At 45.3% G+C, this 13,972-nt stretch overlaps 4 protein-coding genes across 4 annotated transcripts; 1 reads left to right on the top strand and 3 right to left on the bottom strand.

Annotated features, from left to right (window-relative positions):
* Positions 1 to 1,599: 1,599 nt before the first annotated feature.
* Positions 1,600 to 3,423, bottom strand: VTP01DRAFT_9665 (uncharacterized protein; the record flags this gene model as incomplete). The annotated part of the gene is made up of 7 exons (XM_069388915.1): positions 1,600 to 1,756; positions 1,812 to 2,088; positions 2,147 to 2,240; positions 2,316 to 2,665; positions 2,718 to 2,856; positions 2,912 to 3,005; positions 3,068 to 3,423. 7 exons carry the CDS (start codon positions 3,421 to 3,423, stop codon positions 1,600 to 1,602), a joined length of 1,467 nt encoding a protein of 488 aa, XP_069240084.1.
* Positions 3,424 to 3,930: 507 nt separating this feature from the next.
* Positions 3,931 to 6,328, top strand: VTP01DRAFT_9664 (uncharacterized protein; the record flags this gene model as incomplete). Its single annotated transcript, XM_069388914.1, has 7 exons — positions 3,931 to 4,095; positions 4,153 to 4,267; positions 4,323 to 4,718; positions 4,792 to 4,863; positions 4,925 to 5,127; positions 5,196 to 5,544; positions 5,604 to 6,328. 7 exons carry the CDS (start codon positions 3,931 to 3,933, stop codon positions 6,326 to 6,328), a joined length of 2,025 nt encoding a protein of 674 aa, XP_069240083.1.
* Positions 6,329 to 6,472: 144 nt separating this feature from the next.
* Positions 6,473 to 8,251, bottom strand: VTP01DRAFT_9663 (uncharacterized protein; the record flags this gene model as incomplete). The annotated part of the gene is made up of 2 exons (XM_069388913.1): positions 6,473 to 7,488; positions 7,570 to 8,251. 2 exons carry the CDS (start codon positions 8,249 to 8,251, stop codon positions 6,473 to 6,475), a joined length of 1,698 nt encoding a protein of 565 aa, XP_069240082.1.
* Positions 8,252 to 8,511: 260 nt separating this feature from the next.
* On the bottom strand, positions 8,512 to 13,897 carry VTP01DRAFT_9662 (uncharacterized protein; the record flags this gene model as incomplete). The annotated part of the gene is made up of 24 exons (XM_069388912.1): positions 8,512 to 8,554; positions 8,610 to 8,741; positions 8,795 to 8,991; positions 9,053 to 9,120; positions 9,182 to 9,267; positions 9,330 to 9,382; positions 9,439 to 9,561; positions 9,625 to 9,946; positions 10,004 to 10,375; positions 10,450 to 10,865; positions 10,931 to 11,063; positions 11,125 to 11,215; positions 11,272 to 11,399; positions 11,461 to 11,550; positions 11,616 to 11,827; positions 11,890 to 11,991; positions 12,057 to 12,161; positions 12,223 to 12,378; positions 12,440 to 12,959; positions 13,029 to 13,088; positions 13,159 to 13,274; positions 13,360 to 13,527; positions 13,614 to 13,697; positions 13,775 to 13,897. 24 exons carry the CDS (start codon positions 13,895 to 13,897, stop codon positions 8,512 to 8,514), a joined length of 3,900 nt encoding a protein of 1,299 aa, XP_069240081.1.
* Positions 13,898 to 13,972: the final 75 nt, after the last annotated feature.

Here is a 13,972-nt window from a genome sequence, read left to right as displayed (position 1 = left end):
TTGCCACAAGCCTTTGAGTACTGTACGTTTTCCTTTTTTTTTCCCTGAGCATCGCCTCGGTCAAATTCCTTGGGGAGGGTTGTATCACATGACCATAAAAAATTTTTGTTCTAGTCCTACCAATCCAACTTCACTCCTTTATTCCTATATTTCATAGTTAAATGTATGGCTTTGATGCAAGATTCTGTTTCTTCAGCTTCCAAGGAATTCGTACGTCTCGCCACATCTCTGTACGACGATTATGCGCCGACTTGTGCAACGTGCACGCGCACCAGCCAACGGCAATTCAAACACCGTCTGTCATGCAGAGATCACAACTGCTTTTCGTGACCGCGCTGGCACGAAGATGCTAAGCAGTACGGCTTTGCTCTCTTGACGCCACCCAGATTGGGTGAGTCAGCGGGTGCGCTGTAAAGATTGTGAGTCAGAGTAAAGAGCCTATTTCGTCTGGTCATTACAAAACGAGGTGCTCAAAGAATAATGTCTGCTCCAACGTTTGGAAAATGAAGACAACGGAGCAATAGTCGAAGATCTTTCAAAGGCGATAATGATAGACTATCAAAAGGAAGACTTTTTGCAGTTACAGAAGATTAGTCCATAGACGCGTTATAAGCACGGTCATTCGTCGGTTCTGACTGGGAAGGAGAAAAGGCTGCTGCCACGTTGGACTCTGTCAAGTCGTCGCTCGCATGTATGGTCAAAAAGCAGAAGGGTATACGGCCTTTAAGACAAAAAGACATTTACATGACTTATGTTTATTGCTTCTTGAAAAGAAAAAAGCTAAAACTATGGCAACTGCTCTTAACGTTGAGTCAAGGCAATAAGGTGTTAAAAAAAATTGGGACTTTCGTCCCCTTCCCTTTACCCCTTCGCTACCTTTATCACGATGAGTGAGGCCAGTGGATCCCCCGTGCAAGTCTGGTGGCCAGCCTCGTTGCAAAGCCGGGCTGTTTATTTTTTTGTTTTCATGAGCTTGTGGTAACATTTTCGCATTTGGGCCTCTCTTTGGTATCATATGAAAGCTGGGCGAATTTATGACATAGGGCAGTTCAAAGGTATCATTCAATACGGAAAATTGAGGTAGTTACATTGTAGCAAAGTTTCGAAGGCGTCAAATTTGTTGACGTTCCTCGTAGGTGCGTCCATTTTGTCGGTCAAAGAATCGATTCTCGGACGGAGAAGGGAGGGAAGCTTTTCTTTTTTGCAAGTTTCTGCTTGGTTGGCGACTGCTTTTGGTTGTCGTGACTGGTCTGAATTTCTAGAAGAGAAGGAAGTGCAAAACTGTTACGGTAAAGCACATTTGGCTGGGTGGAATTATATCCTACCTAACATGACAGATGAGAAACCTTACACGTAGCAATGAAGGTACGTTGAACGAAATGATAACTACTGTTTTTCTATTCTATGAGATATTATATACACGGTAATATGGCTAGCTATCCTGGCCGAGGCATCTCCTGGCATGTCTGCGGTTTCCAGCACACTGCGATATTTGCAGAATACATTCGATGAAGTGCACTGTATCATACATTGAATACCCACTTTACATGTCCGTTGTTCCGTGAACGTATTTCAAAACGCAGTAAAAACTTGTTATTTTTATTCATCTTCTAGTTGCTTGGCTTCCTCCTGCTCAGCACGCGTTCCAGTGTACTTTGTAGTAATGAGACATTCAGGGGGTATCACGCCTTCCGGGTTGAGATACTTGAAATCGGGACCAATCTGCGAATCAACACTCGTCAGGAAAGAGTCAAAGCTAACAAATAGAAGTGAGTGTCAATGTCCACAACCAGTTAACTCTGTTCACTTACATTGCATCTTTTTGTTCATCCTCAAATATCTTGGAATAGATCCATTTCTGCTTGAATTCATTGATCGTATCCTTGTACTCATCAAAATCAATGCATTGTCGCATAGTAGGATCGCGAGCTTTTGCTTGCTGTGTCTTGCGGTTGTAGCTTTCGAACACGGGTCGCTCCAGCAACAATCCCAAAGCGGGCGCCTTTGGAATATTGATACGCTTATCCTTGAAAGACTCGTCAATGAGCGAGAGCGGCGTTCCACTTCGAACAGTTAGCATCGCCATGGCTATCCAAAAAGTAGCGTTAATTAACTCCGGAGGCACAGCAACTTTTGGATATCTTACAGATCATTTTACGAATTTGATGCAACATGAATGATTGTCCGTGCAGCTTGACGCTTAACCATTCGCTATCTGAGATCATTATAGGTTCACTGACCTATTGACAAAAGGAAGAAGGACCATTTGAGATCGTCTCTAGGGTAACTAGTAGAGATTTTTTTCTCTCTTTTACCTCGATACTTTTGATGTAGCGGTAGCAGCTCTTATCTTTGAATCCACGTCCAATCGTGTAATTGTGATAGTTCGATGTGCCGACGAATTTGCTGAGCGCTTCTCTGAACTTGGACAAAGTTTCTGCATCTATCCGATATTTCCGCTTGTTTTCCATTTCTTCCGGCGTGCTGCGTGGAATGTAATGTTCCTTATTATCCACTACCATCACGATATCGTTTTCGCTACCTCGTTCCTCTCCGACTTTCTTGGGTGCAGGTGGCAAAAAGCAATAAGTTGGCAGGAGATATTCATAGACGCGTGAATCGCAGCCTGTCTTGGCATGGAATGCGCTGTTGACTCGTACGTAACCTGAAAATAGTTAGAACTTTTTTAGAATTGATATGTAAGATATATCACTCACCCCACACTCGGATCTGATCAGGCAGGTGAGAATTGATATCCTTCACGACATCGCCTTCCGGAAGACACATTTTCAAGGATACGACGTTGCCAGCAGCGTGAACGCCCTTGTCAGTGCGTGCAGCTCGCATCCAATGGACCTGCATACATTAAAATTAGCAGCCGCGATATCCTCCATCGAAACTTGATCCAAACCTTTTTGGGGTCACCCGAATTTGCTTTAGAAATGGCGTTCGCCTTGCAGAGCGCTTGGAATAACTCACTTTCTATCGATTTGGCATTTGGATTCCTACCACCAATCCTCTTTAGTGCCTCTGCAATAGCCTGTCGATCTGAGACTTTACACTTTACATTTGCATGCCCTGATATCCAGTACCGCTGTATCCAACCAAAAGCGCCACCTTCTTTTTGGGCAGACGTGGCTCTTTACTACTTTCGCTATCTTCACTGCCGGTACTCGGGCGCTCCTCCGAAATCTTGTAAGTGTTGTTCTTTTCGAAATGTGCACGACGCTCTTTTGCCGTTTTGTATCGCTTGCTTCTCACTAGCTCCTGATCCTCTTGAACATTGCGTTTTTCTCCAACGGCAGCTTCAGTTTGCTCCTCCGGCTGTTGCTGCTGCTGCTGCTGCTGCTCCTCTTTTGGTGCATTCGTTTGCTGTTCTTGTTGTTGTTGTTGCTGAACCTCCTTTACTTCGTCGCCTGCCATTGCGTATAAAGAGTGTTACGAAGATGCAATTATGCGTGGCTTGTTTCTAAGGCCCTAAGAGGCGGGCGCATCCATGGTCTCCTTATCTTGCGGCCTGGATACCATTTTTTAGCTAGCCAACTAGCAGAAAAATTGTACTATTTGGAATATCTCATGGAGATGTATTCATCGCTAGCTATGGTTATAATATATTGATTTGTCATGATTATATTCCCTCCTAATTTCTGCATAGTCAGATGTCTATGTTGATGTTTTAGTTTATGCATTCTTGATGGCCAGCTAGCACTCTGCTCAGTGGAGAAGAAACCAGTGAGTTTCGCCCGTGTAAGTTTTTACTTCTTCTTTCATCCGAAAGGTGCTGGCTGCCATATCGGGGCCGCATCGAAAATTCGAGAGCATTTGTCGTGCGAACAAGGAAAAAAAATGTTTCAAAAGGCCGTAGATCACGCGACGATGGGAGACGGAGCACACACAGAGGGAGATATCAGTTTCCTGCAAAAATTCCCAATGTCACATTTCAGTTCAAGAAAGCTAGATCTAGGCTACGATGCGGCGCAGTGGATCTTTAGCATTATGCTCGACGTGTTTTTCCGCGAGATCCGGCCACGAGGCTCGCACAAGATTCCGCGTCAAGGTCCCGTCATTTTCGTTGCGGCACCGCACGCGAATCAGGTCAGTCAGTCGGTCATAGGAAGGGCTAATAGTACACGTCAGCCTAATGAAATATAGTTTGTGGACCCTCTTATTGTTATGCGGGAATGCAAACGAAAAATGTCATTTCTCATTGCAGAGAAATCGATGCGACAGAAAGCGATTGGCTTTTTTGCACGTATGATCCATGCAAGTATGTATCCTGCTCTCGATATCTACATGATTATAGATACTCAATGGATGTGCAGTTCCCGTCGTGCGTCCACAGGATATCGCACGCAAAGGTGAAGGGCGTATCACCTTGTTGAATGCCAAAACGGATCCGCTGCGGATATCAGGCATCGATACGAAATTTACGCAGCAGGTACAGCCAGGAGACACGCTGCTCTTGCCCCGCAACGCTGGCAAAATTGTCGTTGCAAAGATTGTATCTGATACAGAGATCGAAGCCAAGTCGCCTGTCAAGGAGGAAGCGGCATTGCAGGCATTGACGCGGTCAGAAGGTGCAGCGTACAAGGTCCTTCCGCATGTTGATCAGGACTCAGTGTACGAGCGAGTATACGACGAACTCAACAATGGAGAGTGTATCACCATCTTCCCTGAAGGCGGTAGTCACGACAGGGCAGAGATGTTGCCCTTAAAAGGTATGGCAGGATCTACGTGATCGACCATTGAAACGCCCAAGATGTTGACAGTTTTTATGCAATAATTTCATAGCTGGTGTCACCATCATGGCATTGGGCGCCATGGCCAAGTATCCCGGATTGGAAGTCAAGATTGTACCTTGCGGTAAGTATAAAGTCATACATACCTATCATATCCCTTTCTTCGCATCCTAAGTACGTAATAGGCTTGAATTACTTTCACGCACACCGCTTCCGCTCCAGAGCCGTGATTGAGTTTGGCAATCCAATCACTATCCCACCTGAGCTCGTGGAAAAGTTTAAACTGGGTGGAAACGAAAAGCGAGAAGCATGCTCGACTCTGCTGGATACCATTCATTATGGTCTAAAGAGCGTCACGGTGAATGCCTCCAACGAACAGACATTGATGGTAAGAAATAACTATAAAAGGTTACGCTGTTAGTGCATTAACGGCATTTCAATTGAAAAAAAAAAAAGGTTATTCAAGCAGCTAGACGGTTGTACAAACCAGCCAACAGAAAGTTACACATTGCACAGATCGTCGACTTGAACCGACGTTTCGTCATTGGATATAATTTGTACAAGGACGATCCCAAGGTCATTGAACTCCAGCGCAAAGTGCTGGCATACAACCAGGTTCTCAAATACCACGGCCTGCGGGACCACCAAGTGCCGGATACCAATTTGAGAGAATCGCGCACGTTCTTTTTGCTCTTGTATCGAATCCTTGTCTTGCTGGTGTGGGGATTGTTGGCTTTCCCAGGCGCCATTCTGAACCTTCCCATCGCCATCGTCGCCAAAGTGATTAGTCACAAAAAGGCTAAAGGTATTAGCACACACAACTTTATTCCAATGTAAACGATTAGTTACTGAATAACTGTACAGAGGCACTGGCAGGCTCGTCTGTGAAAATCATGGGCAGAGACGTGCTGGCAACTTGGAAGATTCTCGTTGGACTGGTGCTTTTACCTACACTTTACGGTCTCTACAGCCTGGCGGTGTTCGCGTATGCGCTCAAGACGGACTGGAACTGGTACTGGAAGATACTTTTGCCACTGGCTACGTGGAACCTGTTGCCATTTGTAAGCTATGCAAGTATGCGATTTGGTGAGAATGGCATGGATGTCTACAAATCCTTGAAACCGTTGTACGTGGCACTGGTGGATCCAGATAGCACAGAAAACCTACGACAGAACCGAGAAAAGCTGTCTCAGGACATTACAGAACTGATCAACGAGTACGGACCCAAAGTGTTTAGCGACTTTGATCCAAACAATGTATTCCGAAGCGACCCATCAGGAAACAAGGAATCCGTGTCTGAACTGGCTGAGGGTGGCAGGACGTTTTCACAGATCGCGAGCGGTTTCCTCAACAATGCAGCTCTGCGCGAATGGCTCGATGATAGCAATATCTTCAACCTCACGAGACAGGATCAAGAGCACGACGGCGGCGACGTGGATGTTCTCCACTTTTTGGATAAGCACTCTGCGGCATTCAGCTCTGCAAGCGAGGCAGAGTCTTCTTCGTTCACGCCTCGTCGACGCCAGAAAGGACGGCGAGCAGTGGCTCCTGGTACTGGCTTGACCGAGATTGAAAAGAAGAACAATTAAACACTGCGGTAGCAACGATGCATACATATATCCAAAAAAATCCATGAGATGTTATAGACTTGTGTGTTTAGATTGAATATAATCAAGCAAATTTAATGAATGAAGGAATGCAGCAGAAGAGCAAAAAAGAACAAAAAAAGTTATTTACACTCGAACGGTATTGTGGTAGGGCAGGTTCTGTGTGACAGGTGAGTTGTTTTTGATTGCAGAGAATGGGCGGAGGTGGCGGGAGGAGGAAGAGGAAGATTGGGACCAGGAGGGGTTTGCAAAGTGGTCGTTCTTCATGACAGTGCAAAGCATAGTCTTTCGTTCTGGATGACGCAGCAAAGTAGTGCCTACGGAGCAGAAGGCTGCCACCGTTGCCAAAGGTCGCTTCTTGGGGGTGACCTTCTTTTGCATCTTGCGGGCTATAATCTGCTTATCGCTGAATCCCGCTAGCCGCATGAATGCATAGTAAATATAATGTTTGCGAATAACCTCGTCCGAGTGCGTTCCTACTACAGTGTTAGTGGAGTCGCTGGAGGGGGACGAGGCACCAAGAGTGAGAGAATGCGACGAGACCCGATCCAGTTGGCCGTTATCGTCCTGATCGCCGCCTGCGCCGGCAGCCACCACGGGCTCAAAGTAATCGTTGGAGGGCCACAAGAATGTAGGCGCTAGTTTGTCCCACGCTGGTTCATCTGACATTGGAAAATGCGGCAAAGGATGCATTGTCAATGTCTGCCCGACGATAATGGACATTAAAGCCGGAACGAGAAGCGGATAGGTTCGCATAAGTTCTTGGGATGACAAATCACGTTGCTTGACGAGTGCCTTTTCGGTAAACACTCGCTCATAGTCGAAATCCGGCATCACCGCAGTCGATACATTGGTTTCAAACGAAAAGTCAAAGAGGGGCATGATCGAATCGAGTTCTGCTACTTGTATTCCGCCGTTGAAAGTATTCATCAGTCCCGCTTCAGGCGACTGTCCGATCACGTCAGATGCACCCGACGACGGTGGCGTATTCTCGTTCACCGGTAAAGACGGCAGACCACGCCATTGCTGTAGTTCTTGCTGCAATTCTTGATTGATCTTTTGCAATCTGGTCGTGGTTTCCCGCAAATCTTTAATCTCGTTCTCTTGCTCTCGAACCTTGTTCTCCAGCTGTTCAATGTATTCTGTTGGTTGATTGATGCGGGGATTAGCTTGCAGGAGAATAAAAAAAGGCATTGGGTCTGTGTCACCGATTTTTTCTTTACCTTTCCGTCTCACTCTAAAGTTACGGGCTGATATCTTGTTACGTAGCTGCCGACGTTCCTTGGATGTCATCTGCTTCAGCTTGGCTCTATCGCTCTCGGTCAAATTATCAAAGTCATCATCCTCTTCCGATGGACTTTGTGAAGTCGATGCACCTTTTCGTTTCTTCTTCTTGTACGCATCTTGCGGGGATTCGGTGACAAAGATAGGTTCCTTGAATCTGGTGGCAGTGTTGCCTGATGGCCGGGATTGCTGCAGCTTTGGCTTTGGCTTTGCAGTGAATATTTCGGCAAACTGGGTATCATTGGGTGGTGAATTGGAGGAAACTGACGAGTTACTGTTGAAAGAGGTAACCATCATGGACATTGACGAGTCGAGAACGCCGATAGACGGCCCGGTAGCAGCGTTGTTACCGCTATCACTGTCACCGTTGCTGTTGTTGCTATTGCTGCCGCTATTGTTGTTGGAGCTATCGTTCCTCGAGATACCGGCGGCGGCAGAGTTTTCGAAACTCACACCGAATAAATCGTATGCAAAGACATCAGGATGCAACATATACTGATCGCCACTAAGAGGTAGTGTTCCTCCATTGTTTGATTGACTGGTGTTATTACCGTCTTCTACAGCTAGCAACAGGTCCTCAAAGGACATAGTCTCGAATCCAAGAATATCATCTTGCTGCATTTTGAACAAGTAACAAAGAGAAATGAGAACGATAACGAGAACGAGAACGAGAACGAGAACGAGAACGAGAACGAGAACGAGAACGAGAACGAGAACGAAGAGAATGCAACGAAGAAAGAAAAAGAGTAATATTTAGCTTGTTGCCCAAAAGGAAAAATGTAAGAGCGGGAGGGTCTGGGAAACGAAAAAAGAAAGAGTTACGCGGCAGAAGCTAAAAAAGGGAAGCCATTTTTTTTTTCTGGGTGCTTCTGATTCTCCGTTCAACTTGCATCCGTCCCGACTTTATCGACCTGGGTATATTGACTGCGCAACATGCCTTTAAGTCTCCATTCTTATTCGATATGTCTATTTTGCTTACCCATCCGCTTTGTGTACATAGTTGAAGTAATCCGCAACGTTCGATCGTCGCAGATACTCGACAAACTGTTCATCGTGTGTAATGACAATCAGCTGGAAGTTGGTCTGTGCGTTGCGACGGGCTTGAATGATACTACATCACCTGTTAAACGACATACATTCTGCGGAAGAGAATATCATCCTTACTTTGACAGGCTCTGCGCCAAGCTCTCAATATTCTCCCTATCGAGATTCGTGGTAGGTTCGTCTAAAGCGAGCACTCCGCACTGGATGCAGAATGTTTCAGCTAATGCCAGACGAATGATAATCGAAGTAAGCACTTTTTGGCCAGCACTGCAACGACCACGCATATTGAGCTCCTTTCCATTCTTGATCATAACAACCTAAACGAGCAATGACATCGCATGAGTCGTGCATAGACCTATCTACTCTGCAATGACATACTCGATAGTTGTAGGATCGATTGCTTGCCAATCCTTCGTTGTCTGACCGTATCTGAATATAATCGATATCTGCAAAGATGAGGTTCTGTGAGGCAGTCACAACCTTCTTGGCAGTTTCAGAGCCAGTTACCTCCACCACGATATGTGTTGACCCAGAGCTCTCGAATTAATTTGTTCAGATCTTCCATCTTTAACGTATGGTACCGCATTATAGCGCTAAAATCATTCTGTTAGTGGGACATTTCGGCGGCATATTTCTTCCTTTTGTTCTCTCTTACTTTTCAAGAGCTTTTGTGTATTTTTCCAAATCACTGATTGCCAGCTCAGTGGTCTGTCTTCGGTGTAAGCTTTTCATCCTACGCCGGTACTTGCATAAAAAAGATATACCTTTACTTGAATGAACTGATCGTGATATCTTTGCTCCACATTCTGATAATCCGTTGACAGATCTTGCTCATATTGATCGATCTGCACTTGCATTTGCCGAATTTCACCATGTAATCCACCGCGCTAACAGTAGCAGTAACAAGATCAGAAAATGCAAGCTGTCTACACCGACAATCGATAACTCACCTTATCAATAAGTTGTTCTTGTTTCCGCTTGTGCGATTGCATTTCTCTTTCATATGTTGACATTTCAAAGTTGACTCGTTGTCTCTCAAGTTCAGACAGTTTCTTGTCAATATCTGCCATTTGTTTCCGATACGACCGGATCCGAAGATGGTCATTCAGTTCTCGCTCTTGGCCTTTTCTGTTTGCCATTTCTTTTTCCAGAGATCTCATTTTTTGATCAATGTCAGCTAGTTTCTGCGTCAGTTCTTCTGACTTGGTCTGTAATCTTTGCTTTTCGGCAAGAGCTTTCTCAAGTTGTTCAGGTCCTGCGCTGTTTGTATATCTATAGAGCGATAAATAAATCAATTACTCCCATTAAGAAAGACCAGCAGTGACTTACTCGTCAATCTGCAGGTTCAAAGCCTCTATCCTATCAAGGTTTTGACGTGCTTCGTTTGCAAGCTTCTGTGCTTCTTCGATTTTTGAATACCAATTGTTCTGTGAATAGAGTAACTTTGCCGCCACGCGTTCGACTTTGGACTCTGTCGATGCTAACTGCGCTTCTGCCTCTTTGAGTGCTTTTACTTGATCCTTGTGCTCTTTCTGTGTTTGCTCCAGCGTATCTTCTATGCGCCGTCTTGTATCTATTTGATGTTGCAAATCCTTAACCTTTTCGCGAGCATCTCGAACAGCGTTCTCGGCATTTTGAGTTTCTTGGACAGCAGCGTCCCTGTCATCATGCAGCCGTTTAATATCTTTTCTGACCTTTTTGCTATGAAAAAGTTAACTCTATAGTGAGATATCTTGCGTCTCGCGGAGATTTTGGTTTCCACATTGTGACGATACCTTTCTTCGGCAAGATCCTCCAACTCTCGCTGGCAGTCTGTCACCGTGCGGGTGGATCCAGTCCTTGCCAGCTCACTTTCCAAGCGATCAATTTCTAGCTCTAGCTGTTTAGCCTCGCGCTGTTGTCGCGCTACATCTTCTGCGCGCTTGCAAAGGGTTTCCAGGCGCTTCTTATCCTCCTCGTGCTCTGTGACTTCTACAGTTGCAATTTCGAGCTTGTTGGTAACTTTATCCCTTTGCTGGCGATACTTTTGGATCGATTCTTCAAGTTCAACGATTTCTGTATCTCGTAGCTTTTGCGCTTCATTCCACAATGGTTCTAATTCACGCAATGTTTTGCGCTGTGCCTCAAATTCAGCAAGATTCTTACGATAAAGTTCCTGCTGCTTTGGAACATTTGCAATATCTTTATCCAGCTACAAAATTCAATTCATGTATGAGACTCCAAATTCGGCTTTGAAAATGTAACTTGCAGCATTACCTTTTGCATAAAGGCCTCAACTTCATCATCCTTTCTGAAAGCTCGCTCGCATACGACGCATTGCTTCTTTTCGTGACTACGTTTCTTGAATCGACTGTACATTGTCTCTACACCGCGAAGAGATGCAAGAAGCCTGGATAAATTTAACCCGGTTATACATCCTGGAAATGGATTTATGTGTATATACAACTTACTCTGTAGTTGATTTGGTTTTTTCTTCCAGCGCACTCAAGGCCTTTGGAAGATCCTGATCTCCACATACCTTTTCAATCGAGCGCTCGTGACCTACACAAACATTCGTTTGAATGCACTCTTTGTAATTTTAAGAAAGCTTCGCTTACTTGCTAGTAACTTCTGCTTTTGCTTCAGGCTTTGTTCCGCGACAGATAACTTGGCTTCTATGCCAGATAGCTCGCGATTTTCGTGGTCAAGCGATTCATGCGCCTTCTGAAGAGATATGGAACTCTCTCTGAACAGCAGGAAAAAAATGTGAGTAACAGACGCTTACATATAGATATCGAGAAACTTACTGCAACAAAGAAGCAAGATCCTTGTCCAGTTTGTCAAGCGATGGCGATCGACCTAGCCGCCGCTGAAGCTCGTCTTTGCATTCCGAAAAACTGAAAATACGTACGGTATGTTGTTAGCAAATAAAAAAGCCGGATATCCCGTTCGAGATACTTGCAGAGTTCTGGCCGCTGCAGTCTTGTCCTCATAGTCCGATCTTTTTATCGATAGCTTCGTGCGGGTATCACCTTGTCGACTCAGGCGCGACATTTCCTCGTTTAGGCTAGTTATTTGATCATCTAAATCACGCAGTGTCCTCTCCTTTTGCGTTAGCTGGGATGCTATCGTGCCGGCCCTCATTGTCGCCTTGACCTGCTCCAGGGCACTTTCCTAGAATAAAGTGTATTCATCAGTATATTAGGGCTATTTGGTCAGGGTCCAAATTGACGGACCTCTCGTTTCAATTTATCTTTTGCAAGCTCCAAATCACCGTACGAGACATGTACATCTTCAAGCTGGCCATTGAGATCCCCAAGTGCAGCTTTACTTTGTTCCTATCAGAAAATTCACTTAGCAATGATGAACGAAGTATCATTTTTTCCCGCTCGGCTGCACGTACAATCTGTCGCTTGGTTGTTGTTTTGACCTGTTCCAGGCGAGCAGCTTCTGATTTCAGTTCCTGCAACTCTGCCGCAAGTTTTGCCTGCTCGTTTCTTGATTCATTCTTGAGAGAATTGTGAGTCTTTCATTTTTGCTATCCTGCTTTTTCAAACAATAATACATACCTTCAGTCTTTGCAAATTTGCATCTCTCGAGTTGAACAATTCCCTCAAAAGATGCTGTGATTGATCGGCATCAAAAGGACTGGATAATCCAAGCTGCAATTCATCGTTAACTTTTTGCAGCATGGCAACACGCTCTTGTTTTAATTTCTCGAAAGCCTAAACCAAAACTTCATGAGTGTGGCTATGTAGAGTAAGAAAGATATTTAAGAGCTCTTACATCTGCAGCTGCTTCGAGACGTCCTATTGCCGTGTGCTTTGCAGATATGGCGTCTCTAGCAACTTGTATGTGACGTTCAACTCGGTGCTTATCGATTTCCAGGTCGCCGAATGTTTCTTCGTCGCTGCGGGTTCGCATATTCAGATCGTCTAGCATTCTCTGCAATTCCTCGTCCGTCTCTGATCGATCAGTAAGTCCACTGCCGATCTCTGCCATATTTTGCTCGATAACTCCTCGCTGGTGATCCAGTTGTTTAATCTGACTTTCGATAACTTCAGCCTTGCGAGATACTTCAAGCAGCGAATTGATTTCGCGAGAGACCCGGTTGAGCTCTTCGTCCACGTTAACTGCTTCTTGCTTTTTAGTCTCTATGCGATTGCGCAAATCCTGCAGCGATCTCCTAATTTTCCTTGCTTTCTCTCCGTCGGCCTTGAGTGCTTCCAATGCGACCTTCTCCGCACGGACATCTGCGGTGCGCTGCTTGCGAACTTCCCTGATATTCTCCAACGCCTTGGTGTATCTAATGTCATTGTTATCCAAACGGATGTCAGCTAGATCATCCTATGTAATAAAAAGAATGTGACCTCACCTCGTCGAAGAGAAGATCTCATCAAATTTCTTCTTGAGAACACTCGGTTCTGATAGCGGCCTAAAAAGAAATGGGAACGATGATGATTTAGGAACGCCCTCCACAGCCATTTCGAATGCGTGTATCGTACCAGTTGCTTTCTTCCTGGTGGCAGAATACGACGTTGTCCAAGATAGCCCTCGGTACTCCTAAGTGACCAGGCATTTCCGCATCCAAATCTGAACATCGTGTACTGATACTGGTCATCTGATTTATTGTTCTCGTGTCAATCTTCCTTTTTTTGCCCAAACTATCTGCGGTTGAGGGGCGATGGGAGCAGCCGATACGTTACCTCGCCTGTCTCTGCGTCCAAGGTTTTCAAGGAGGCATCCAACGTCTTTTGTTGCACCGTCGATCGTTTTTGCGTCAATGAAATATTACGCGTACATATCATGCGCTGCTTGTTAACACTTGTAAACTGTAAACGGATCTGTGCTTTGATTTCTGCAACGCCTGCAACCTAAAAAGCATATGTGCGGTTACTGATTTTTTTGTTTCTCCTCGATAATGCGTCGTCGTCGTTATCGGCGTGCTGCTGCTGCTTACTTTAACGTCATGGATAAAAGCACCTCCTTTGCTGTTTGGAGGGAGTTCGCCTGTGCAAGCATACTTGAGACACTCAATAATAGTCTATTCCCAAAACGCTGATTGTCAGCTCACGAGATCTCGATTTGTTGGAGACCGATCAGATCGGTCGTGAAACTTGCCGTCTTCCCAGATCCGTTAGGTCCATAGATCACCGTGCACGGTGAGTAGAACTGAATGTACTCGGGAGAGTCAGGACTGAACGATCGTATGCCAAGGACACCTAGTTTATCGATAAATGACATTGGTCCTGCTGGCTTCCTTCGCAGCTGGGGCAATGAAAAATGAGATCAGCCGTACCGTGTCTGCAGTTAAAACAC

This window comes from Rhizomucor pusillus (genome assembly GCF_041956525.1).
Source record: "Rhizomucor pusillus strain CBS 183.67 unplaced genomic scaffold VTP01scaffold_7, whole genome shotgun sequence".
Taxonomy (NCBI): Eukaryota; Fungi; Mucoromycota; class Mucoromycetes; order Mucorales; family Lichtheimiaceae; genus Rhizomucor; species Rhizomucor pusillus.
This window is presented reverse-complemented; position numbering and strand designations above follow the sequence as displayed.